Source organism: Heterodontus francisci, chromosome 2 (genome assembly GCF_036365525.1).
Source record: "Heterodontus francisci isolate sHetFra1 chromosome 2, sHetFra1.hap1, whole genome shotgun sequence".
Classification (NCBI taxonomy): Eukaryota; Metazoa; Chordata; class Chondrichthyes; order Heterodontiformes; family Heterodontidae; genus Heterodontus; species Heterodontus francisci.
In genome coordinates this window covers 150,249,998-150,274,680 of record NC_090372.1, presented here as the reverse complement: position 1 = coordinate 150,274,680, position 24,683 = coordinate 150,249,998, and the positions used below count along the sequence as shown (strand labels likewise).

General features: G+C 45.3%; 1 protein-coding gene across 1 annotated transcript in view; it reads right to left on the bottom strand.

The window, feature by feature from the left end:
• kcnh8 (potassium voltage-gated channel, subfamily H (eag-related), member 8) overlaps window positions 1-24,683 on the bottom strand; it is a 533,200-nt gene that overhangs the window by 166,979 nt on the left and 341,538 nt on the right. Inside the window, exon 8 of the mRNA XM_068011912.1 lies at window positions 10,610-10,807. Coding sequence (XP_067868013.1) covers window positions 10,610-10,807 — 198 coding nt within the window. The remainder of the gene's footprint in view (window positions 1-10,609; window positions 10,808-24,683) is intronic.

The following is a 24,683-nucleotide window of genomic DNA, read 5'->3' as shown; positions in this document are numbered from 1 at the left end:
ATCTGAAAAGGAAGAAAGTGCAGGGCTAGGGGGAGAAGACCAGGGAGTGGCACTAAGTGAATTGTTCCTTTGGAGAGCCAATGCAGACACGACAGGCCGAATGGCCTCCTTCTGTGCTGTAACAATTCTGTAATTCTGTGAAGCAGGAGGAGCAAACATATGGATTTTCTAGGTTGGCTGGATTCCAATGGTGCAGGATGCAACTGATTGTACACACGTGGCTCTGCGGGCCCCACATGTTAACAGGGAGATGTACTGCAACTACAAGGGGTACCACTCCATTAGCATCCAGTTAGTGTGTGACAATGCCCAGAAGATCCTCTGGGTGAATGTCCATAATACTGGCAGCAGCCACAATACACTAATCCTGTGCCAGTCAGCCATAGCCACCATCTTTGGCCCACCATGAAGAACTAGTGGCCGGTTGCTGGATTTTAGGGGATACCCACTCTATACCTGCCTAATGACTCCCCTCCACCACCCAAACACACGAGGACAGCACACCTGTAATGAGAGTCATAGAGTCATTTATGGCATAGAAGGGGGCCATTAGGCTCATCCATGCCGGCTCTCCACGGAGCTATCCAGTCAGTTCCATTCCCCTGCTCGATCCCTGTAGCCCTACAAGTTTATTTCCTTCAAGTGGCCATCCAATTTCCTTTTGAAATCATTGATTGTCTCTGCTTCCACCACCCTTGTGGGCAGCGAGTTCCAAGTTATTACTGCCTGCTGCATAAAAAAGTTCTTCTTCACATGCAGAGCCATGCAGCAACCAGAAATGTCATGGAGCAAGCCATTGACTTGCTGAACCAACTATTCTGCTACCTGGACTGCTGGGCGGGAGCCCTCCAATGTCCACTAAGATTGTCTCCAAATTTGTGATAGTCTGCTGCATCCTCCATAACCTTGCCCTTGCCATCAGGTTTTCAGAGGCTACCTCGGGAGGAAAAAGAGGAGGAGGAGATGGAGGAATGGAGGAAGGGAGGAGGCACAGGGGCATCTTTGCTCTGGGATGGGCTGTCCATGAGCAGATACACAAATTCCGGTTCCCTTGAGAGGTCCTTCTCATGTCACAGTTGCTCCACAATTCCCCATCTTTCAATTCATCTGGTACACAGCATCCTCTTGGTCAAAATTTTGAAATAAAAGCCACCAACAAAAAAATATTCCATTACAACTTTATCCAACAACACTTCCAATAATGCATACAAAGCTGAACTATTCACCCTTGAGTATTCCCTTGGTGCCTGTCTTGCTGGTGCATTTTCCAGGCCTACTGCCCCTATGCAGTGCTACCCCAGTGACTGCAGCATGGCTGGTGGAAGGCTGCTGACTTTCACTGGAGGAGACTGTAGATGGCTTTGCAGGAGGACCTCGAACAGCTCTGGGTCTGAAGGGCCCGGCTTTGGACTGCACCATTTTGGCATGGGCGGCAGCAGTCTGGACTGGCTAGCTGAGTGGCAACAGCAGGAACACTGGCTGAGTAACAGTGGTGGGAGCATGGATGGTGTCATCCTGAGAGGTTTGTGCTCCCTAGAGCTACTGCCACCTCCCTGGGAAGGCACCCCAGCAATCCTAGTAATTTGTTGGAGGACAGAAAGCTAGACTGTTGTGAGAGCTCCTTTGCGTACTTTTATCCACATCCACAGTGGCATGGCAACAAGCATGTTTCTCATAACTCCAGTCTGAGCTGCTATGGTAGCATTGAGATATTAGGTGGCTTCCGCCTTTGCTGCAATAGCAGCTGAGACATCGGCCACAAGATGCTGGGTCCACAAGTATTTCATGTTGGAAAGGATGGGCTCCGAGATCCACTCGGTCCTGTGCCAAGTTGGAGCCAGACTCCTCAATGCTTCTTGACAGTGGCAAGAGGCTTTCTGGCAGGCCTGCCAATGCAGCCAATATTTCGGTGTGCATGCGCATCAGCGTTCTCCTGTACGCTGCCGCATTGAATTCCTCATTGAGCCCTCTGCAGCAGAACTCTTTTGTTACCTCGCCTTCTGATGAATTGGCACACGAACTATCTTTTCCCCCTGGCCTGGCTGAAGCCCACTTGTGCCTGGTGACTCACCATGTGCTGATCCCAACTCTATACTACCCTCTAAAGTTTGCGCAGTGCCAGTATCTGAGATAGAGGCTGTAAGTGTCAGATATAGTGACGGTGCTTCTTCATCAGAGGTTGGGTGTAGCTCTTGCCCTTCATGATGAGGCTGCACAGGTTGGCAAGGCAACAATTCATGGGTATCTGAAAGCAGAAATGCAGAAGTGGAAGGTTGGGGTGAGGGAGCATAAGAACATAAGAAATAAGAGCAGGAGTAGGTCATTTGGCCCCTTCAGCCTGCTCTGCCATTCAGTAAGGTTATAGCTGATCTGATTGTGGCCTTAACTCCACTTTCCTGCCTGCCCCCATGACCTTTGACTCCCCTGTACTTCATTGACTCCTCGACAAGCAACATCTTGATTTTAAAATTCTCATCCTTGTTTTCAAAACCCTCCATGGCCTCATCCCTCCTTATCTCTGTAATCTCCTCCAGTTCCACAACCCTCCAAGATATCTGTGCTCATCTAATTCTGGTCCCTGTGAATCCCTGATTTTAATCGCTCCACCATCGGTGACAGCGCCTTCAGTTACCTAGGCCCCAAGCTCTGGAATACTCTTCCTATACTTCTCTGCCTCTCCACCTCGCTTTTCTCCTTTAAGACACTCCTTAAAACCTCCCTCTTTGACCAAGCTTTTGGTCATCTGACTTAATATCTCCTTTTATACTTTGTCATACTTTGTTTTATAATGTTCCTGTAAAGCACCAAGTTTTATTGCATTAAAGGCATTATATAAATATGTTGTTGCTGCTGCAGATCAGAAATCTGTCCAGCTCAGCCTTGAATATGTTCAATGACCCAGCCTCCATTACTCTCTGGGGTAGAGAATTCCAAAGAAGAAATTCCTGCTCACCTCCCTCTTAAATGGGAGGCCCCTTAATTTGAAACTGTGCTCCCTATTTTGAGATTCCCTCATGAGAGGAAGCATCCTCTTAGCATCTACCCTTTCAAGCCCCCTCACAATCTTATATGTTTCAATAAGATCATCTCTCATTCTTCTAAAATCCAATGAGTATCGGACCAACCTGCTCAACCTTTCCTCATAAGACAACCCCTTCATCCTAAGAATCAACCTGGTGAACCTTCTATGAACTGAAGGGCTGTGGAAAGCAGCTTTCACTTCATGCAAAATAGTTGGATGAGGATGAGGTGGGATTTGAGAATGGGCATAAGGTAGGAATATACCATTATGTTCTCAGTGATGTCGGATGCAACAACCTCAGTCACAACTGGCCCCATGACATGGAGCACTGACTCCTTCAGAGGGCTCAGTCAATGTAGATGTGTTTGTCCCCCAGTGGTTCCCTGCTGCTCCCTGTGGTTATGGGTCACATTGTCCTGCAAGAGAGAAGGCAGACCTTCAAAGGGCAATTAGGGATGAGCAATAAATGCTGACCTTGCCAGTGATGCTCACATCACATGAAAGAAAAAAAAAGAATGACTGAGTGTGTTGTAATGTGTTTGGGTGATGTGCCTGCCATAGCTGAATAGCTGGAGGTATGTGGAAGCAGTAAGAAGTGGGTATGAGGCTGGCAGCACTGGTAGGTGTGTGAGGGTGAGGTGGAGTATCTGAATGTTAAGCATGGCTCCTGAGTACTGATGAGTGATGGGGGTGTGGTACATTGAGCAGTGTGAGATGTTGTTGGTGTGGTGTGTAGGAGATATCATGTGAAGACGCATTCACTAACCTTGATCACCTGTGTAAGTTCATTGAATTTTTCCACTGCTGCAGCCAGGTCCTTGGGGTCAGACTCCAGGAATTGACCTTAGTGACCACCTACTTCCATTTCCTTCTCGGCGTGTGCATTGAGAGCCCTGTGGCCCCCACTGCCCCAACGTGGCAACTTTCCTTTTTACCACTTCCATCACTTATGCCTCCAGTGCCACATCAGAAAATCTGGGAGGCCTCACTCTTTCCTATTGCTCCATTTGCTATGCTTTTTCTTCCAGCCATGCACTTCAGAGGCAATTACAGCAGTTCCTGCTGTAGTTCCCCTTTAAGAGGGGCAGGCTGTCTTTAAGAGGTCCAAGCTAGCTCTGCGTCATGTTGACCATGCACATTGTTGGGTCCCATGTTGAGCAGTCAGTCAGCAGTGAGTTCCATGCTAGGTTGCACGCTGAAATCATTTAGGTGAGGAAGCAGCACAAAGTTTGCATGCTGCTTCCCTCAACAAGACTAGGTACGGGGAAATCGTGGATCATGATCCCCACACCAGAAAATGGGCCTTAACCAATTTTTCCCGACTGTGTACTGCATTCAGTCAGCGTTCCTGGCCCTCATTGCTATCTGGTAGTCCGGATGGTAAGTGAGTATGTGAAAGCTGATGAGAACAAGAACAGTGTTCACTGTGATGCTCCCCATGGCCTTAACCTCTTAACATTCACACTGGTAATGCATTATCTTCAAAAGCATCATCCTCATCTACACCTTCTATTGCTTTTCAAATCTGGTCTACTGTGTATTCCATTCTCTCCACTCTACCATCACACCTTGCCCTATGGAATTTTCTCACTAAACCTCGCTGCCTTGCTACTTCTCTTCCAACTTCCAATACCTCCTTAAAACCTCGCTCCTCAACTGTGCCTTCATATCGCAAAGCTCCTCTGATCTTAGAATGTCACTTTTTATCAGGTTCTCTAGAACAGGTTGCTACATTGAAGGTGCTATATCAGTGTAAATTGCTGTCTAGCCTCACACATGAAGAATGGCCAAATGAGCAAGGTTCCTCAGCCCAAACTGAATCACCACTTTCAGGAACAAAGGAGAGAAGATTGGAGGGAAACATAAATAACTACAAAGCCAATTGGACATTAATGATGATTTAAGACGACATCATTTTGCATATAGACATAACAGCAAATAATGTGTTGAACTAAATTAATATTGATTCCGTAAAACGTTCTTGCAAGTATGACTAAAGTGGTTCAATTAGATTGTTTTCATTGAGATTAATGTTCTGCAAACTGAACGGGTCTCCCAATAGAAATTGCACGTTTGCAGAATGAAACCCCAATAGACAGTACTAGTGAATAGGGGCAGGCCAGTGCATTAATGCAGTTCCTAATCTCAGCTGCACCATTAGGAAAGCATCCAGTACCGTCTAAAGAAGTGATTTTAACTTACCTGCCCACGGTAAACTGGGCTGGTGGGCAATTTAAATTGGTTGGCAGACTTACCCACCAATATTTGCATCTTGCCTGCCATATTCAATTTTAATCTGCTCTTCTGAGTGACAGCAAGTTGCCTTCCTGAAGACGGCAGGGTCTTCATTTAAATATGCAGATTAGGCTCTAATTATGTAATTGGGCCCTAAATGCAGTTTAACTAGTGGCCAGAGAGGTGAAGTGTGAATTAATTTCTGATCCTCACTGCATGTTGCAACAAGAGTCAGAAGAAAATATATTTAAAATTGGCAACAGAAATTGACAACATGAATGAGAAAGATAACATATATTTCCCAGGTGAGGAAATAGAGTAATAGGCACATGCTCACATTGAGGTCAAATATCATATTTTGTTTCTGCAAAAACTTCCAGCTAATAATAATACTTACATCAATACAGGCAGAAAAACATTTTTCTTGTGTGCATTATTCTGTTTATGAACTTACGAACATATGAATTAGGAGCAGGAGTAGGCCACCCGGCCCTTTGAGCCTGCTCCACCATTCAATAATTTAATGGCTGAACTGATTACTCCACATTTTGACCTATCCCCGATACCCTTCCACCCCCTTCCTCATCAAGAATCTACGTCTGCCTTAAAAATATTCCAAGACTCTGCTTCCATTGCCTTTTGAGGAAGAGAATTCCAAAGACTCACGACCCACAGAGAGAAAAGATTTTGTCCTCATCTCTGTCTTAAATAGGCGACCCATTATTTTTAAACAGTGACCCCTAGTTCTAGATTCTCCCATTAGGGGAAACATCCTCTCCACATCCACCCTGTCAAGACCCCTCAGGACCTTATATATTTCAATCAAGTGGCCTCTTACTCTTCTAAATTCCAGCGGATAAAAGTTGAGGTCCCAGCATAGATCCCTGTAGCACACCACTCGTTACATTTTGCCAACCAGAAAATGACCCATTTAAGCCTACTCTCTATTTCCTGTTAGCTGGCCAATCTTCTTTCCATGCCTGTCCAATCTATCCTCATAAGATAGCCCGCCCATTTCAGGTATTAGTCTAGTAAACCTTCTCTGTACCACCTCCAATGCATTGACATCCTTCCTTAAATAAGACCAGTACTGTACACAATACTCCAGATGTGGTCTCACCAATGCCCTGTATAGCTGAAGCATAATCTCCCTACTTTTGTATTCAATTCCCCTCACAATAAACGATAACATTCTATTAGCTTTCCTAATTACGTGCTGTACCTGCATACTAACCTTTTGCAATTCATGCACTGGGACACCCAGATTCCTCTGAATCTCAGAGCTCTGCAATCTCTCATCATTTATATAATATGCTTCTTTTTTATTCCTCCTTCCAAAGTGGACAATTTCATACTTTCCCACATTATACTCCATTTGCCAGGTCTTTGCCCACTCACTTAACCTATCTATATCCCTTTGTAGCCCCCTTATGTTCACTTCACAACTTACTTTCCTACCTATCTTTGTGTCATCAGCAAATTTAGCAACCAAAGCTTCGGTCCCTTCATCTAAGTCATTATATAAATTGTAAAAAGTTGAGGTCCCAGCACAGATCCCTGTGACACACCACTCATTACATTTTTGCCAACCAGAAAATGACCCATTTATGCCTACTGTCTGTTTCCTGTTAGCTAACCAATCTTCTATCCATGCCAATATGTTACTCTCTACACCAGGAGCTTTTATTTTCTGCAATAACCTTTGATGTGGCACTTTATCAAATGCCTTCTGGAAATCTAAGTACAATACATCCACCAGTTCCCCTATATCCGCAGCACATGTAGCTCCCTCAAAGGACTCCAATAAATTGGTTAACCATGATTTCCCTTTCACAAATTCATATTGACTCAGCCTGATTACCTTCAATTTTTATAAATGCCCTGCTATAATGTCTTTAATAATAGCTTCTAACATTTTCCCTAAGACAGATGTTAAGCTAACTGGCCTGTAGTTTCCTGCTTTCTGTCTCCCTCCCTTTTTGAATAAAGGAGTTATGTTCGCTATTTTCCTATCTAATAGAACCTTCCCCGAATCTAGGGAATTTTGGAAAATTAAAACTAACGCATCAACTATCTCACTAGCCATTTCGTTTAAGACCCTCGGATGAAGTCCATCAGGACCCGGGGCCTGTCAGCCCGCAGCTCCAACAATTTGTTCAATACCACTTCCCTGGTGATTGTAATTTTCTTGAGTTCCTCCCTCCCTTCCATTTCCTGACTTACAGCTAATACTGGAATGTTACTTGTATCCTCAATAGTGAAGACCGATGCAAAATATCTGTTCAATTCATCTGCCATCTCCTTATTTTCCATTATTAATTCCCCAGACTCACTTTCTATAGGACCAATGCTCACTTTGTTAATTCTTTTCTTTTAAAAATATCTATAGAAACTCTTACCATCTGTCTTTATATTTCTAGCTAGCTTTCTCTTGTACTCTAACTTTACCTTTCTTGTCAGTCTTTTAGTCGTTCTTTGCTCTTTTTTATATTCTGTCCAATCTTACGACCAGCCTCCGATCTTTGTGCAAATATAGACTTTTTCTTTAAGTTTGATACTATCTTTAACTGTTTTAGTTAACCACAGATGGTGGATTCCACCCTTGGAATTTTTCTTTCTCATTGAAATGTATCTATTCAGTGTATTCTGAAATATCCCCTTAAATGTCTGCCACTGCATCTCTATTGACCTATCCCATAACCTAATTTGCCAGTTCACTTTAACTAGCTCTGTTTTCATGCCCTCATAATTGCCCTTATTTATGTTTAAAATACTAGTCGTGGAACCACTCTTCTCTCCTTCAAACTGAATGTAAAATTCAATCATATTATGATTGCTGCTACCTAGGGGTGCCTTAACTATGAGGGTATTAATTAACCCTATCTCGTTGCACAATACCAGATCTAGTATGGACTGCTGTTTGGTTGGCTCCAGAACGTATTTTTCCAAGAAATTATCCCAAAAACATTCTATGTACTCCTCATTTAGGCTACCTCTGCCCACCTGATTTTTCCAGTCTATATGTAGGTTAAAATACCCCATAATTATCGCTGCACCTTTCTGACAAGCACCCATTATTTCTTCCTTTATACCCCGTCCTACAGTGTGGTTAATGTTAGGGGGCCTGTACACCACTCCCACAAGTGACTTCTTGCCTTTATGATTTCTCATCTCTACCCAAACTGCTTCTACATCCTTCTCTCCTGAACTTAGGCCATCCCTCTCTTTTGCGCTAATACCATCATTAATTAACAGAGCTACCCCTCCACATTTTCCTAGCATCCTGTCCTTTCTCAATGCCATGTATCCTTTAATATTCAGGTCCCAATCTATGTCATCCTATAGCCATATCTCTGCAATGGCTATCAAATCGTACTTATTTATTTATATTTGCGCTCTCAGTTCATCTGTTTTGTTTCAAATGCTACGTGCATTCAGATACAGAACCTTTAGTTTTGTCCTTTTATTATTTTTGTAACCTCTGGCCTTATCTGTTCATTTACTCTTAGATTTGTAGACTCTGTCCCTTCCTGTCACAGTCTATTTATCATTTCCCATATTAATACCTTTCTCTCTTGCCTTGTCTCTAATCCTTGATTTGCCATATCTTACCAAACTTGATCCCTTGCCCCCACTATTCAGTTTAAAACTCTCTCTACTTCCCTAGTTATGCAGCTCGCTAGAACACCGGCCCCAGCAAGGTTCAGGTGTAGACTGTCCCAACGGTACAGCCGCCACTTTCCCCAGTACCCAGTATTGGTGCCAGTGCCCCACGAACCGGAACCCACTTCTACCACACCAGTCTTTGAGTCATGCATTATTTTCTCTAATCTTATCTGCCTTATGCCAATTTGCATGTGACTCAGGTAATAATCCAGAGATTATTACCTTTGAGGTTCTGCTTCTTAATTTCGCACCTAGTTCCTCTTACTGACTGTGCAGAACCTCTTTCCTTGTCCTGCCTATGTCGTTGGTACCTACATGGACCACAGTGACCGGATCACATTGACTGGATCCTCCCCCTCCCACTGTAAATTCCTCTCCAGCCCTCAGCAGATGTCCCGAACCCTGGCACCAGGCAGGCAATACAACTCTCTGAACTCTCGCTCTTTGCTGCAGACAACAGTGTCAATCCCCCTAACTATACTGTTCCCTACGACCACTACATTCCTTTTTTCTCTCTCCACTTGAATGGCTTCCAGTACCATGATGCCATGGTCAGGTTGCTCATCCACCTGGCAGCCCCCACTCTCACCCAAACAAGTTGAAAGAACCTCAAACCTGTTGGACAATCACAAAGGCTGAGGCTCCTGCACTCCTGCCCTCTGGGTCCCTTTACCTGCCTCAACTGCAGCCATACTCTCCTGTCCCTGACCTCTGATCAAATCAGAAGATCCTATCCTAAGGGGTGTGACTTCCTCCTGGTACAAAGTGTCCTGGTAACTATCCCCATCCCTGATGTGTCGCCGTGTCTGCAGCTCGGACTCCAGTTCAATTACTCTTATTTATCATTGGAGCAGATGTTAAACCAGGAAAGGTTTTAGCACTTCTAGCATTAGATATGGGAATAAATTTTTTCTGTAAATTTCTATTGGAAATGGAAATTCCTTAGTTATGCATTTTTAATTGTATCCTATTTTAAAATGTAAAAAATTAAATGTTTTGGAAAGATTTCAGTTTTGTCAGCAGATATTAATATCTCCAATATTAATTGTAAGACATTGTAATTGTAAACCCTGCTGGAGATAATAAATAATTTTCTATTGAGCACTGAAGTAGAGACTGGAGAATTATCTAGCTTGCATTATGACTCATTTCTACACAATTCATATGTACACATGAAGCACTTTGAATGGATTAATGTCAAAACCTTTATGATTTTAAAACTGTTCGAGAAACTCAAAACTTAGAAGAGCAGATAAAAATTGAAGACAGTGGGCATGATGCATGATGTTGGCGGGTAAGTCTGCCCACAAAGTTAAGCTGCCCACCTGCCCAGTTTACACCAGGCGGGTATGTTGAAATCACTTCTTCAGACCCTACTGGCCACTTTCCCTGATGGCAAAGATATATCACATGAGGCAAATTAAATGTTACATGAACCAGTCAGCTAGACTGATGTTTGCTTCAACACGTAAAGGGGTAGAAATTCACCTTGGGTGCTATTTCATCAGCCACCCATTACATGTCCCACCAGATAGTCATTCCATTCATAAGGCAGGCATAGCAAGCGACTGATGTGATACAGCTTGCCTTAATGCTACCAACCAAGATGAATATCCAACTCGATATCTCTCGTGCACACAAACTACATATGAGCTCTACTGATGACATTAAGATAAATGAACATACCTCCGATCAGCATTGTGCAAATAGAAAAAATCTTCTCCGCCTCAGTGTTGGCTGAGACATTTCCAAATCCGACACTGGTGAGGCTGCTGAGGGTGAAGTAGAGGCTAGCAATGTAGGCACTTCTGATTCCAGGTCCTCCCAGTGTATTATTGCCATAATATGGAGTTTCAAGACGTTTTCCTAATTCATGCAGCCAGCCTATAACCAAAGAGTCTTCACTGAATAAAAATGAGTAATTAATGTTGGAACATGTCTCTAGATATTAAAGATTTAGGAACATAGGAAAAGGAGTAGACTATTCAGTCTCTTGAGCCTGTTCCACCGTTCAATTGGATCATAGTTCATCTGTACCTCAATTCTATTTACCCGTTTATTCCATGATACTCTTACCAACAAAAATCTATCAATCTCAGACTTGAAAATTTCAACTGGCACAGCACTGATGATATCAATGTACATTTGATTTAAACCCTTTGAGCTATTCATTGTTCTTTAATAAATACTCTTTTGTTAATCATATCCATTGTTACTTTATAATTCCCTCTTTCCTGTACGTTATGTGCTATGCAATATTTCTTTGCTCAGCGTATAGTTAAACCCATGACCTGGTCCAGTTCCACTCTAACATGGCTGCTACAACATGCAATTATCTGATTACAATCTTATTTTTCTTCCCTCTCTGCAGGGAATTATTGAGTATAAATTCACTGGTGCCCCGTTTCAGGCATGAAGGTTACATTGCAGCCACAATATGCACCCGAACCAGGAGGCCAAGCAGGCCCCAAACTGAGCCTCAGGGCCCAATAGTATAAATTGAGCAAGCTGCTGGCACCTGTTGTGCCCGCACATGCAGCTCGTTCAATTGTAGAAATGAATATCAGGCCATTTGCCTCGCTGGCAGTGACCAAAAGGGAAGTTCCGGGTATACATAGAGTGACAATCGGGTGAGGGAAGGCAGGGCTGCGAATTGGGATACTGTAGAGTTTGGGGAATGCTTCTGGACTCCCAGTAATGATTTTTAAAAACTTAAATATTGGTGATGTCTGTCCAAAGGCCACTTAAGCATCATGAGCAGATCAACCCCAGCTCCAGCAGAAGGGACTGAAAACAGACATTATGTCCTTCATTTACATCAGTAAGGAGCCCAATGTCCATTTTCAGTGGTCTCCAGGGATACCTGAAAAATCACCTGGCCCAATAGCAAATTGGACATCTTTCAGGTGTTATTTGGGTGAAGGACATTGCTCTATGAATATGCACAACTAGGTCCAATTTCTACCTGTTATGTGTCTACTCCTCTTGAATTTGATCAGATTTGGAAAAGTGCTATGCCAGGAAGGATGGATTCAAGCCTACATCAATACTATTAACAAGCAAAAATTAATCCATGTGATTTGTAAACATTTTTACTTCTTTATTGTACTTGTTGTTACGACCGAGGCAGGAGGAGTGCACTGTTTATTCTAATCCCACTTCTCCACAGGTCACAACATATACTTAAATATTCCCACTTACCGATATGGTCAATTGTATACTCTATTTTTCCCAGAATAAGACACACCAATCAGGTTTCTTTGATAAACAACAAAATTATCAGTTTATTATAAAACAAGTCTTAACCAGTAATGAAGTAAAGCATAAACATACAGATTGAAATATTAAAGTTCTCTTTTTACTTCAGCCCCTCACACTCACGCACACACATACACCAGTTAACCAGAAAACTAAAAAGGATTGTTGTTTAGAACTCTGTTACAAAAAAAAAAGACAAAAAAACCCACATAGGCTGAATTCTTGAAGAAAAAACAGATGAGATATGTTGTGTTCCAAAACTGACATACAGTCTGGCCTTTGAGTACACATAGATGGGTCACTGGAATCTTTCAGAACAATTCTTTTCAGGCTGTGTTGAGAATTCATTTAGCAGGATTTTTTCAAAGACAGGCAACGAGGTGAGTTGACACCGTGGCCTTCTCAGGGTCTTTTAGAGAGGTGCTGGAAAGTTGAGCTGGGTTGTGGTCTTCTCTCCTTCCTTGGGAATTCTCTTCTCTCCTTGGAAGTTATCTCCTCTTCTTGGAAGTTCTCTCCCTTTTTATACAGTTCAACCCTAACTCAAAACAATTCAAAAGCGAAACCAACAACAAGAGGTCAACCTTCTGACCTCAAGCAATCTTGACCTTGACCAATCTTGACCAAAGTTCTCTGTTGTTTATTGAGCTGGAAGTCAGGTGGTTTCCTGGAAAGCCTTATTGTTGTTGCTATAAGTCAAGTGGTTTCCTGGAAAGACTTGTTTTCCTCATAAGACCTCGCAGTGCCCCTTTTAAAAAAAACATTTACAGGAACTGTTTTTCAAAGTCAAGTGACATTTACATGACATCCTTTGAAAACCCCAAAGTTCAACATTCTTCAATCTTTCAAAAATGAATCCTCAAAAAATATATTTAACAAAACACAGAGGCACTTTCATAACATTGTGCAGAAGATAATATATAAATATAGTTTATTATTCTCCACCAGTAGATGTCCCACAGTGTCCACAGTACATCACATGATATGCTATTTATAAGAACACCAGCATTAGACAATATCATGTGCAATATACCATTCTGCTACTACAACAGCTGCTTGTAACATGAAATGTGTCTTTAAGGTGCCATGCAGGCCCCACCAGCCAAGCGTCAGGCACATTAATTTTGCCACATGGACGTTAAATTTCAAATTGTTGCTGGGGAGAAGAGAAGGCCTGTGACAAGCAGTTGCCAGGATCCTTGGCTGGAAAGACATTTTTGCATATTAACAGACAGTACTTGGAACAAAGGAGCTATCCCCTGGTCCAATACAATCCACAAACAGACGTGGTCAAACCAGTTAGTCACATGACTAATCTGCTTGGCAGTCTGGGTTTTTTTCTGAATGTACAGTTTGAACTGAGAGTCTGCAAAGAAAGGAGAATGCTCCTGGACTGAAGAAGACCTCCTGTCTGCCTCGATCTCTTTCTCATGGATCTCCAAAGCACACTTAAGACACATAAACCCCAAGAGAGAAAAGTCTCCGACAGTGAACAAGGTTTAAGAAGACTACTGGGCCCCAGCGAAAAGCAAGATCTACCTACAATCGAGGACTCTACAGTGAGCTTGAAGCACAGCAACAAAAAACCCTCTTCAGAGATTGCCTCAAACTTTTCCATTTTATTTTTCTCTGCCCTTTCTGTCCCTATCTGCTAGTGTGGGCGTGCCATGTATCCATAGGCATTAACCGAATTAGAGTTTAAGTTTAATAAATTTCAGCTTTTCTTCTTTAAACCTGAGAAAGCCTGTTTGTGCTGGTTTCTGTGCCTTACAATTGGAAAGCGATGAACCAAGGGGGAGCTAAAAACAGTGTGTTTAAAAATAAAACCCTGTTACAGTAAGACCAGGTGAAGGCTGAGAGAGAACCCGAGACACCTTTCTCACCAGGTCATAACAGAAATTTGGGTGCTAATATCGGAATTGACCCACAGACAAACAAGAGAAATTGGAAGTGAGAAGCCAAATTGTTCCCAATCAAAAAGAGCAAGAATAATACAGGTTTTCTTGTGGTTGTGTGTGCTTGAACACTAACATGTTTACAACTGAAGCTAGTAGCTCTTCAAGCCAGGGTGAAGTAACTTGGGATACGTTAAAAGCATTGTCTATAGAGGAGTTGAGGAAAATGGCTGAGCAGTGTGGGATCACTGTACGTGGCAACGCTAAGAAGTCTGAACTCCTAAGGCTAGTAGCCAACCATTTTTCCCTTGAATCTGAAGAAGCAGAAGCAGTGTTCGAAGTAGACCCAGACAGGATTTTGCTAGCAAAGATACAATTGGAACAAAGGAAACTTGAATTAGAAGACAGGGAAAGAGAAAGGGAGAGACAGGAAAAAGAGAGATAGAGGCAGGAGAGGGAGAAAGAGAGAGCCTTCCCGAAGGAACATGAAGAAAATGAAAGACAGAAGAAGGAAAAAGAGAGAGGAAAGAGAGAAAGCAAGAGAGGAGAGAGAAAGAGAAAGAATATTCCAGAAAGAATGCAAAGAAAGAGAGCTGAAGTGGTTTGAGTTAACTAGGGGGCGACAGAGCAACCCCTGTGAAAGCATGGCCAATATAGAGGAGCATAATTCAGGGCTGAGTACAAAATTGTTAAAACTAGCCCAGCTAATTCCAAAATTCAATGAGGAAGATGTAGAAGATTTTTGTGTCCTTTCAGAAACTGGCAAGGCAGCTAAAATGGCCAGTTGAGACCTGGTCTCTTTTACTACAAAGCAAGCTAACTGGAAAAGTCCATGAGGTTTATTCCCTGTTGCCAGATGAGAGTTCATCAAATTATGAACTGACCAAAAATGCTATCCTCGGAGCATATGAATTGGTACCCGAAGCCTATCGCCAAAAGTTTAGAACCCTCAAGAAGCAAGCTAATCAAACTTATGTTGAGTTTGAAAGAAGTAAGCAGCTGGCTTTTGACCAGTGGCTGAGGGATCTTAAAGTACAGCTCAGCTTTGAGAATCTCAGAGAAGTAATTCTGTGACAGAAATTTAAGCACTCTCTCCCACTCTCCAGAAAGACCCATGTAGAAGGAACAGCGAGTTCAGAGAGCCCGGCAAGCGGCCGTTCTGGCCAATGAGTTTGCTTCAATTGATAAGTCGGTTTCACAGGGGAGAACCTTTCCTGTTACGACCAGGTGAGAAAGGTGTCGAGGGGGCTTTTACTGTCTTCACCGGGTCTTATGTCTTCAATGGTTTCCGAAGCTGGTGAGAGCGAGATGAGAGCAGACAGGGGAGAGATCTTTCCCAGTCCAAGAGCAAACAACTTTCTCTCTTCCAAAACTCTGTGGCCAGTTCAAATTCAAAAAACTCAGGTTGCCCAGCAGATTAGTCATGTGACTAGGGGGGGATGTGACCACGTCTGTTTGTGTATTCGGCCATCTTCGCAGTCAATCTGGAATGCGAGCCCCTCCACCCTCAATGTCTGGTAATCAAAAGTCCATTATGGATTGAATGTGTCAGGAAATGATCTTTTGTCCCTATTAAGCACTGTCTGTAAATATGCAAAAGTCTTTCCAGTCAAGGGTTTGGTGTTGCTTTCTTTAAAAAAAAAAGTTCTTTCTTTACTCCAGTAACAGTTTAAAAATCAATGTTCATGTGGCAAAATTAATGTGTCTCATTCTTGGCAGGTGGGAGCCTGCATGACATTCCTAATCACCACCATAAATCTGAAAAGGACAAAGGGTGGGAAGATCATAGAAGCCCAAGCAGCCCTGGGAGAGAAAAGAAAGCAGGAGACACAGGGGGCACTCCTTCAGCCAAAAAGAAAGGTGCTGTGAGCATGAGTGAGACCCAGAGACCTGTGTGCTTCCATTGTAATAAAGCAGGGTATTTAAAAGCTGACTGCTGGAAACTAAAGGGAAAGCCAGTAGGGTTGATCAGGGCACACCTTCTCAGTGAAGAAGAGACCCTGATGGAAAGCTGTGGTATTAACTGCAGTAAGAGTGAGACCCAGGAAGCCTACGGCTGCAAGTGCAGGAAGATTTAATAGGATTCATGAGGGTTATCAAGGTCTCGTGTCTGAAGGGAAAGTGTGGGGCAAGGAAGCCCATAGTAATTCTCAGGGACAGAGAGGTCACTAGATCCCTTTTACTGCAAAAAGGCCTGACCTTTCCCCCAGCGACTGCAGTGGACACCAAAATGCTGGTGAATGGTATTGGAGGGCAGTGTATGCCTGTACCTGTACACCAGGTGCACCTGGCGTGCAACCTAGTTTCGGGACCTGTTACCGTAGGGATTATCCCTAGTTTGCCGGTGGACAGTGTTGACCTGCTCCTAGGTAATGATCTGGTGGGGGTGAAGGTGGTGCCCCCCCCCCCGCCCAGTAGTGAAAGAAAGACTGCAGGAGTTCAGAGAGACAGGGCACTGGCAGCAGACGGACCCCTGCAGTTTCTTTGAATATGTAGTGGATCAGGCCATGATCAAACCAGCTCCCCCAGAGGAGACTGAATTGACACTGCAGGCAGATGACCATGAGGTCGGCCTGTCCGAGGTTTTCTTTGAAAATGACCCAGGGAATGAATTAAGTGGATTTTCCCTAGCTGAGGCTCAGCAAGCTGACCCAGTATTGCAAGAGTTAACACAGGCTGCCCAGTCTGAAAGTGAAGCAGAGGGAGTCCTTGATTGCTACTATTTAAAGAATGAGGTGCTGATGAGGAAATGGAGTTCTCCTCACAGACCTGAGAGCAAGTAGTGGGCAGCAGTTCACCAGTTATTGGTGCCGCAGACGTACCAGAGAGAAATATTAAGAAGGGCCCACGAGACTACAGTGGTTGTACATGCGGTATACGAAAGATCAAAGCCCGCATAAGGCGACAGTTTGACTGGCCAAAACTCCAAAAAGATGTGGTGGAGTACTGCAGGAGTTGCCACGTGTGTCAGATTGAGGAGAAACCCCAACCTACAGTGAAACCTGCACCCCTAAGTCCTGTACCAGTGTTAGGAGGATCCTCTAGAAGAGGGCTGGTGAAGTGTAAAGGACCCCCACCGAGAACAAAAGGGGACAGGCAGGCACAAGGCTGGCAAAAGTCGAGAAAAGGAAGGGGAAAAAGTGACCAAGAGGGCAGGTTAAAGGAAGTCCGGGAGGAATCCCAGATGAAAAGCCCTACTGTCCGTTCAGCCAACCCTGTAAAATGTGAAAAGTTAGACCCCACATCCTCCTACGTAAATGCAGACACTAGAAGCATCCCACCAGAGTTACTACCAGCATTTACAGGAACCTGCAGAGACAAAGGAAGACTTCCAGAGGGCAGAGAAACCATGAGGGTGATGCTTCACCTAGTCAAAGTGACACAGGGGAGTGCAGTAGAGTCTGCACAAATACCTGCAGTGTCCCACAGAACAAAGGGGAGATTAACAAAGAATCCTCACACAGTCAGAGAAAAAGGGAACCACCCATCCCCTTAAGTCAAAAGCCTTTGCATGACTCAGCAAAGCACTGAAAGAGAGTTCAGGATAGACCTGCCCATGACTGACTCTCTTGGAATAAACTCCAACTTAGGGCTAATTAAATCTAACTCCCCTCCACCACCGCTCCCCCCAACTTTTGACAGACCTCAGCAGGAACAAAGAATCTAGGTAGTCATGGAAATGGGCAAACTGAAGAAAAAGCTCCCCAAAGAACTACATGTTTACTGGGATGCCAAAAAGGGGGCAATTAAAGCAGCACTGGCACCAAGAAAAGACTCTACAGCGAGTCCAAAGCACAGTATCAAAAACTCTCTTCTGCAATTGCCTCAAACCTTTCCACTTTATTTTTCTTCTGCTCTTTCTGTCCCTATCTGCATCTGTGTATCGCGTATGCATGCTGGCGTGGGCACATCCTCAGTGCTTCCTCCAAGTGGTGTTCAACATGGCGGAGTACTGACTCATCAGCTGAGGGAGGGCAGTAGGTGGTAATCAGCAGGAGGTTTCCTTGTTCATGTTTGACCTGATGCTATGAGACTTCATGGGGTCCAGAGTCAATGTTGAGGACTCCCAGGGCAACTCCCTCCCGACTGTATACCAGTGTGCCACCACCTCTGCTGGATCTGTCTTGCTGGTGGGACAGGACATACCCGGGGATGATAATGGTGCTGTCTGGGACATTTTCAGTAAGGTATGATTTCGTGAGTATGGCTATGTCAGGCTGTTGCTTGACTCGTCTGTGGGACAGCTCTCCAAACTTTGGCACAAGCCCTCAGATGTTAGTAAGGAGGACTTTGCAGGGTCGACAGGGCTGGGTTTGCCATTGTCGTTTCCGGTGCCGAGGTTGATGCCGGGTGGTCCGTCTGGTTTCATTCCTTTTTATTGATTTCGTAGTGGTTAGGTACAACTGAGTGGCTTGCTAGGCCATTTCAGAGGGCATGTAAGAGTCAACCACATTGCTGTGGGTCTGGAGTCACATATAGGCCAGACCAGGTAAGGACAGCAGATTTCCTTCCCTAAAGGACATTAGTGAACCGGATGGGTTTTTACAACCATCGACAATGGTTTCATGGCCATTATTAGACTAGCTTTTAATTCTAGATTTATTAATTGAATTCAAATTCCACCTTCTGCTGTGGTGGGATTCGACCCCATGTCCCCAGAGCAATACCCTGGGTCTCTGGGTTTCTAGTCTAGTGACAATACCACTACGCCACCGCCTCCCCGCAAGCCCAACAAGTATAGCATGACTGCCAAATATTGACATAGGATTTTCCTATCATAAATGTTGCAATAAAAAGTGGAACTCAAAAATTAGTCACCCTCCACTGTGGAAAGGATATAATTACTGTTTGACAAGTTTACCTTGGCGGCTTCCATTATTAATATGAACATAAAGAGTTATAATGGGAAAATATTATAGTAAATGCACACAGAGATAAGATTTTTAATATATAACTTGTTGATCTCCTGTGGCATTGCTCATGATGACTCAGAGGATGCACTGTAATGTAAGTATAGGAGTGTTATTAAAGATGGAACCCACTGAGGCCAGAGTGAGAACAAATGGCCAAAGAAAACCTTTTATTTGGGAAGAGGAGGACGGAAGTCAGGAACAAAATCAGGATGGTGTGGGAAGGTCACGATTACGACACTTGGGCCGGAGAGTGGTGGGTCACAGTGAACCAAGATCTGAGCTTACTGAAGAGGCAGGAGAGAAGGGGAGAGGGAAAATAGGTTGGAAGTGAAATGGGACATGGTAAGAGAAGGAAGGGAGAAAGGAGGGCAAGTTGAAAAGATTGCATGGGGAAGAGGGAAGGAAGAAAAGGGGGTAGGATAGACAGAAGAGAGAGGAAAGGAGAAGATCTGAAAGGAGAAGTGTAGGACTAATCATCAGCTTAAAACTGAAGTATCACTTATCCAAGCTGATCCGAAAATTGAAGATTGTCCGGAAGGCTGAGTGATTCCCTGAGCAAAACTAAAGTAAAAATACAGCTATAATTAAATACAATACCTCCACCCCAAGTCTACCATAGTTCAGTCGGGCCCTGGTGTATTCTGTTCAACAGCCCTTGTCTTTCTCCAGTGACCTTCTCCTACCTTACTCCACTCCCAACTTCTGAGGTAGACCACTGCTGAATGTAGCAGATGCATATTGCAAAAGCTAGAAGCAGAGTGGTTCAGGGTGAAGTTGGAGCCAACAAAGGACCATCTGCAAACTTTTCCCAGGGGCTTTGATCAGCTGAACATTCCTGGAAAATCTGGGGGCTACTCAATGGAACATAGCAGGCCCCAGCTGGACTGTGGGGCACAACAGTAGGGATGTACTTGAAGCCTAGTTTGTGGCCAATTGGATGTATGACACAGTGGGGGTGGGGGGGGGGGGTGAAGAGAGACATTTATTTAAAGGAGGACAGTATCGACTGGGACAGGAACCATGCCCAGAGGCCTCAGCAACGGTCTAACAGCAAGGAAAAAATGGCCATCAATTTTGAATTTTTATATGGAAGAAGTCGGGTAAACTTTTGAAAGAGCTTAAAATGGGGACTGTGGGGGTGGGGGACAAATTTGAAATTAAACGGTAAACAACTAAAATTTAAAGCTGTAATTTTAACTGAAATTTTCCTGAAGCAAAAGAACTCAATGGTGGACAGAGACTCTGAAATGGAGCACAAAGTCACCCAGTGGTCAGATTGTGTAACTAAAGTGAGGCCAGTTTACATCGTTAATTATATTGCAAATGTGGACAGAGGAAATTATAATGGAAAAATGCTGACATCAAAATATTACAGCAGGAAGGCAAGTAATGCAGACAGGAGGTGGGCCCAGATGTAATATTTTGATTATGAATCCAAGGTCTAGATGTGTAGACCATGAAGTTGTGTGGGGAGGAGGGTCTCCCAATTTCTGCCATAAATTTAATGGGAGATCAGCAGAAACTTGGAAAAATGACATCTTACATCTTTTCTCCAGGGATTCCTCCAATCTCCCATCAAAGTTATGGCAGCAGATCAGGAAAACCCCCATGGAAATTCAGAATTATATTGTATTCCTTACAAACTGTAGGTAGATAAATAATCTGTGTATGTACCATGGGGAGGAAACTAAATTTGGAGAAGGGGAGGGAAAATGATGACTTAGGGGAAACAGGTCAACCAATACCTGTAAAATTGTATTGTCCAGCAAAGTGGTGCATGGGTTAGAGTCAAATAACAATGCTTTCAACTTTTGATCAGGTTAGAGAAAGCAGAGGGAACACGAGGCCCCTGAATTCTAACGATCAATTTTCCTCATCTCAGTGCCTAGGGCATGCTCAGTTCAGAGACACCACAGAGAAGTAAAAAGTGCAGAAACCTACGATGCCAGGACTCTGTCCCAAACCTCACTCTCCCACACCCACCACTACAATGCCCAGTGATTTTTATTGCAGGCACAGGCCCACTAGTTCCTCACAATGGGAGGACCTGGGAGAGAAACTCAGGCAGGACATTGGTAGGGACTTGAGATAGGGGTGGGGTAGCATTCTTGTAACCCCCCTCCCCACATCTGAAATTCCTCCAGCGTACAGGCTGTTTCCCAGCTCCAGTGGTGGAGTGGGGGCAGGGAGAGGAGGGGGTGGGGTCCTCTCGTTAAAAGGCACTTACAGCCTGAACAGGACCCAACATTGGGAAAGGGTGGGGCCTGCTGAAAGTCACCCTGCCTGCCATTGCTAGTGGCCCTCTACACTACCCCTTGTGTTCCCCACCCAGCGAGACCCCTCCCACCCTGACCTACCTGTAACCTGGATCCAACACCACTCCTGGGCCTCCGGTAGGTGCTCCTCCAGCAGCCACTAACTCCACAGTGGTGCTTTTCAGTGGCAGAGGTTGACATTGGCTTGCACTCTCCAAGGGCAGGATTTCCGGTGTCAGGGTCCTTATCCTGTGGAAGGCCTGCCGCTGTTCACTTAAGTGCTAGATTGGCACTAGACACGGTGAAGAGGCAACACGAGCTTATTGGCCATGAGGTCTGAGACAGGCCAGGGCAACCCGAATAGGAGAATAGTAGCAGGTAGGAGAGTTTTTTTCTTTACCAAGCAGTATTCTTGGGTTTTAGAGCCATCTGGAGCCTGATTTTCCTTCTGGGATTGGGAAACGGATGTCAGGACCATTTCAGGGTCCCAAATCCGCCCCGGGGGTGAGCAGTCACAGGCCCCGATTTTCATGGGGGAGACCTGTTAATTGGCTTGAGGATGGATTGGACAACCAATTAGTAGCTGCAGGGGCAGGAATGGAAGCAGGATTGAAAGAGTGCAGGCTGGATTTAAACAGGTTTAAACATCAAGGTGCAAGGACAGATTCCTTTGTCTGCAATGTGCCAAGTGCTGCCAGAAAACATCTCAAAGCAAGCACGATCACACCTTACAAGCGCATCCACCAGCAGCTCAGATACAGTCATCTCAGTGGGTCCTCACACGCGCATAGATAGGGTGGCACTGGGTGAGGAGCACGTCACGAGTGAGCAGGAGGACATGACAGAGGCAGAGGCAGCTGTGGGCAGTTCCCCTCAGAGGATGGAGGACAGACTCAGCCCTGCTCAGCTGGACACAGATGCAAAGCCTTGCGAGTAGCAAGGAAGGAGGCTCTACTTAGGTCAACAGCAACAGATGTGCTCCCACATATCAGAGTTCCCTGAGACAGTGCGGAGTTATGGGCTGAGAATGGAGGAGTCCATCCAGCTCAGTGCCCAACCATGGTTCAGGGCTCTGAGCGCATGAGCTCCTTCAATAAAGATTGGCCAGCCTCAGGGAGAGCCATATCCAGCAGCACTCAGAGCTCAAACAGGAACTGCACACTGACATTCACAGAATGCATGTCACAGTAAGTAGCCTTGACTGGTCAGTGGTGCTAATGGCGCAGAGATGTTTCGAGGGAATGCCAGCAGCATGCCAGCTGGTGCTCCCCACCGGCCATCTAGAGTGCCAGGCCAGGACTGAGGCAGTCACTGAGGCAAATGAGGGTGCCGCCCCTCATGGGCACCATCATCAGCCTTTTTGACCCCTTTGACAATGGGGCACTGGTGCAGCAGGGCCCAGTGATGGAGGCTGCCCTTGCAATGCCGCAGGTGGAGCAGCCTCTGGAGGTGCCACCCACCCCCCAGCACCTCCACAGTGACAACCATCACATCACATCTCATCTCAGTCGCAAGCAGAGGCAAGTGAGTAAGCTGTCTCCACCTCATCTGAGGCCACAGGGGAACATGGCATAAAAGTGACCAAGAGCATAGGTCATCACATCAGGCAGAGCACTAAGTGGGTTACTGGGTTTGTTTCACCTATAACTGTGCACTTTTCCTATTTTTCAACACAATGTCAATATTGACCCATGATGCCAGAGGTGTGAACTTCCATCTTTTAATGGCAGGACAAGAAATGGGGGATGAAGTGGTGAGTGTGAGCACGAGCTCAGTGAAACCTCTGGACAGATGTGGGTTACTGATTGGCAATAAGAGTGGTTCTGTTCGAGGCGGTGGTCTTCAATAGAAGTGTTCTCACAGGCAGATCAAAGTGAGATCCAGATCATACCATCCTGCTCGGTTAGAAGGGATCAACTGAAATATGCCTGGATCAAGATGATCCCTGACATTGATGGCATCCTGATGAGACTTTCAAGTTCCACACTGGGCCCAGGTACCTCCCTGTGCAGCTGGGCACATCTGTGTTCTGCATCTTCCTCCTCCTCCTCCTCCTCTTCCACCTCCTGCTCCTCCTCCTCCTCCGACGAGCTGTGTTGTTTCAGGGCCTCACCCTCTTCAAGGTTCACAGCCCTCTAGAGGGCCATGTTATGGAGAGCGCAGCAGACCACCACCATGCGTGAGACCCTTGCAAGAGCGTACTGCAGGGCACCGCCCGACTGGTCAAGGCACCAGAACTACATCTTCAGAAGTCCAATGACCTGCTCAGTGCTGGCCCTTGTGAACAGATGGCTGCGGTTGTAGGGTCTCTGTGGCTCTGTCTCGGGGTCTTGTAAAGGGATGAGTAGCCATCTCTTCAAGGGATATCCCTTGTCCCCTAGAATCCATCACATAGTATCAGGGGAGATGAAATGAAGAGCTGCGGCACCCTGGACTGCTGGAGGTTGAAGGAGTCGTGGCAGCTGCCATGATAGCAAGCATACACATGGAGGAAGCTCTGGTTGTGGTCACAGACCAGTTGGATGTTGAGGGAGTGGAAGCCCTTCCTGTTGGTGAATCTGACTACCGGTCACTGGGTGCCTTGATGGCCACATGGCTGCAATCAATGATGCCCTTCACCTGGGGGAAGCCAGCAATGGAGGCGAAACCCACTGCCCTCTAGGACTGCGAGACACCATCTGCCTGCAATAGAATGTACTGTCCAGTGCTCTCAAAAAGGGGGCGGCAACCTGTGAGATGCAGTGGTGTGCAGCCGTTTGCGAGATGCCACCAAGTTGGAGCTGATCCTTGGAAGCAGCCAGAGGCGAAGAAGTTCAAGGCCACAGTGGCTTAGACAGATACTGGCAGGAAATGGCAAGCAATGCTACAAGGTGTGAAGTCCTCTGCCACAAGGGCACAAATCTCTGTAACCATCTGCCTGGAGAATCGCCTCTGACACTGGTTCTCTAACATGTCCAGATAGCTCCGTCTTCGGAGTACAGACTATGCTGAGGGTATGGCCTCCATTGCCTTCCTGCCCTTCATGCCTCTCTGCTGCCTTCCTCATGCCCAGGGCTCTGCCCTTCCTGCAAAGATATTGCTCCTAATCGCAACTGGACCCAAAATCTAAGAGTCATGCTCCCATTGCCAGCTGCTACCTTCCTTCTGCTCAGGTGACCTCCCAATTATGCCTGGAAGCCTTGCCCTTTCCTCTTATGCCCCCACAATGCCAGGAGGGCGACGGCCCATGCACTGCCTGAGCACGTAGTCAATACTCTCCTGCAACCTGTGCATACCCGATGGCACCTATGTGCCAATGGCTAGGATCCGCTCTGAGCTGTTCTCCCTTGTATGCAACAATCTAATTCCCTGGGGCAGCCATGACTGACTCCCTGCTGTACACCCCCACCAAAATCTCAACATGGAGCTCTACAAGCTCTCAATGAGATCTTCAAGTACCTTA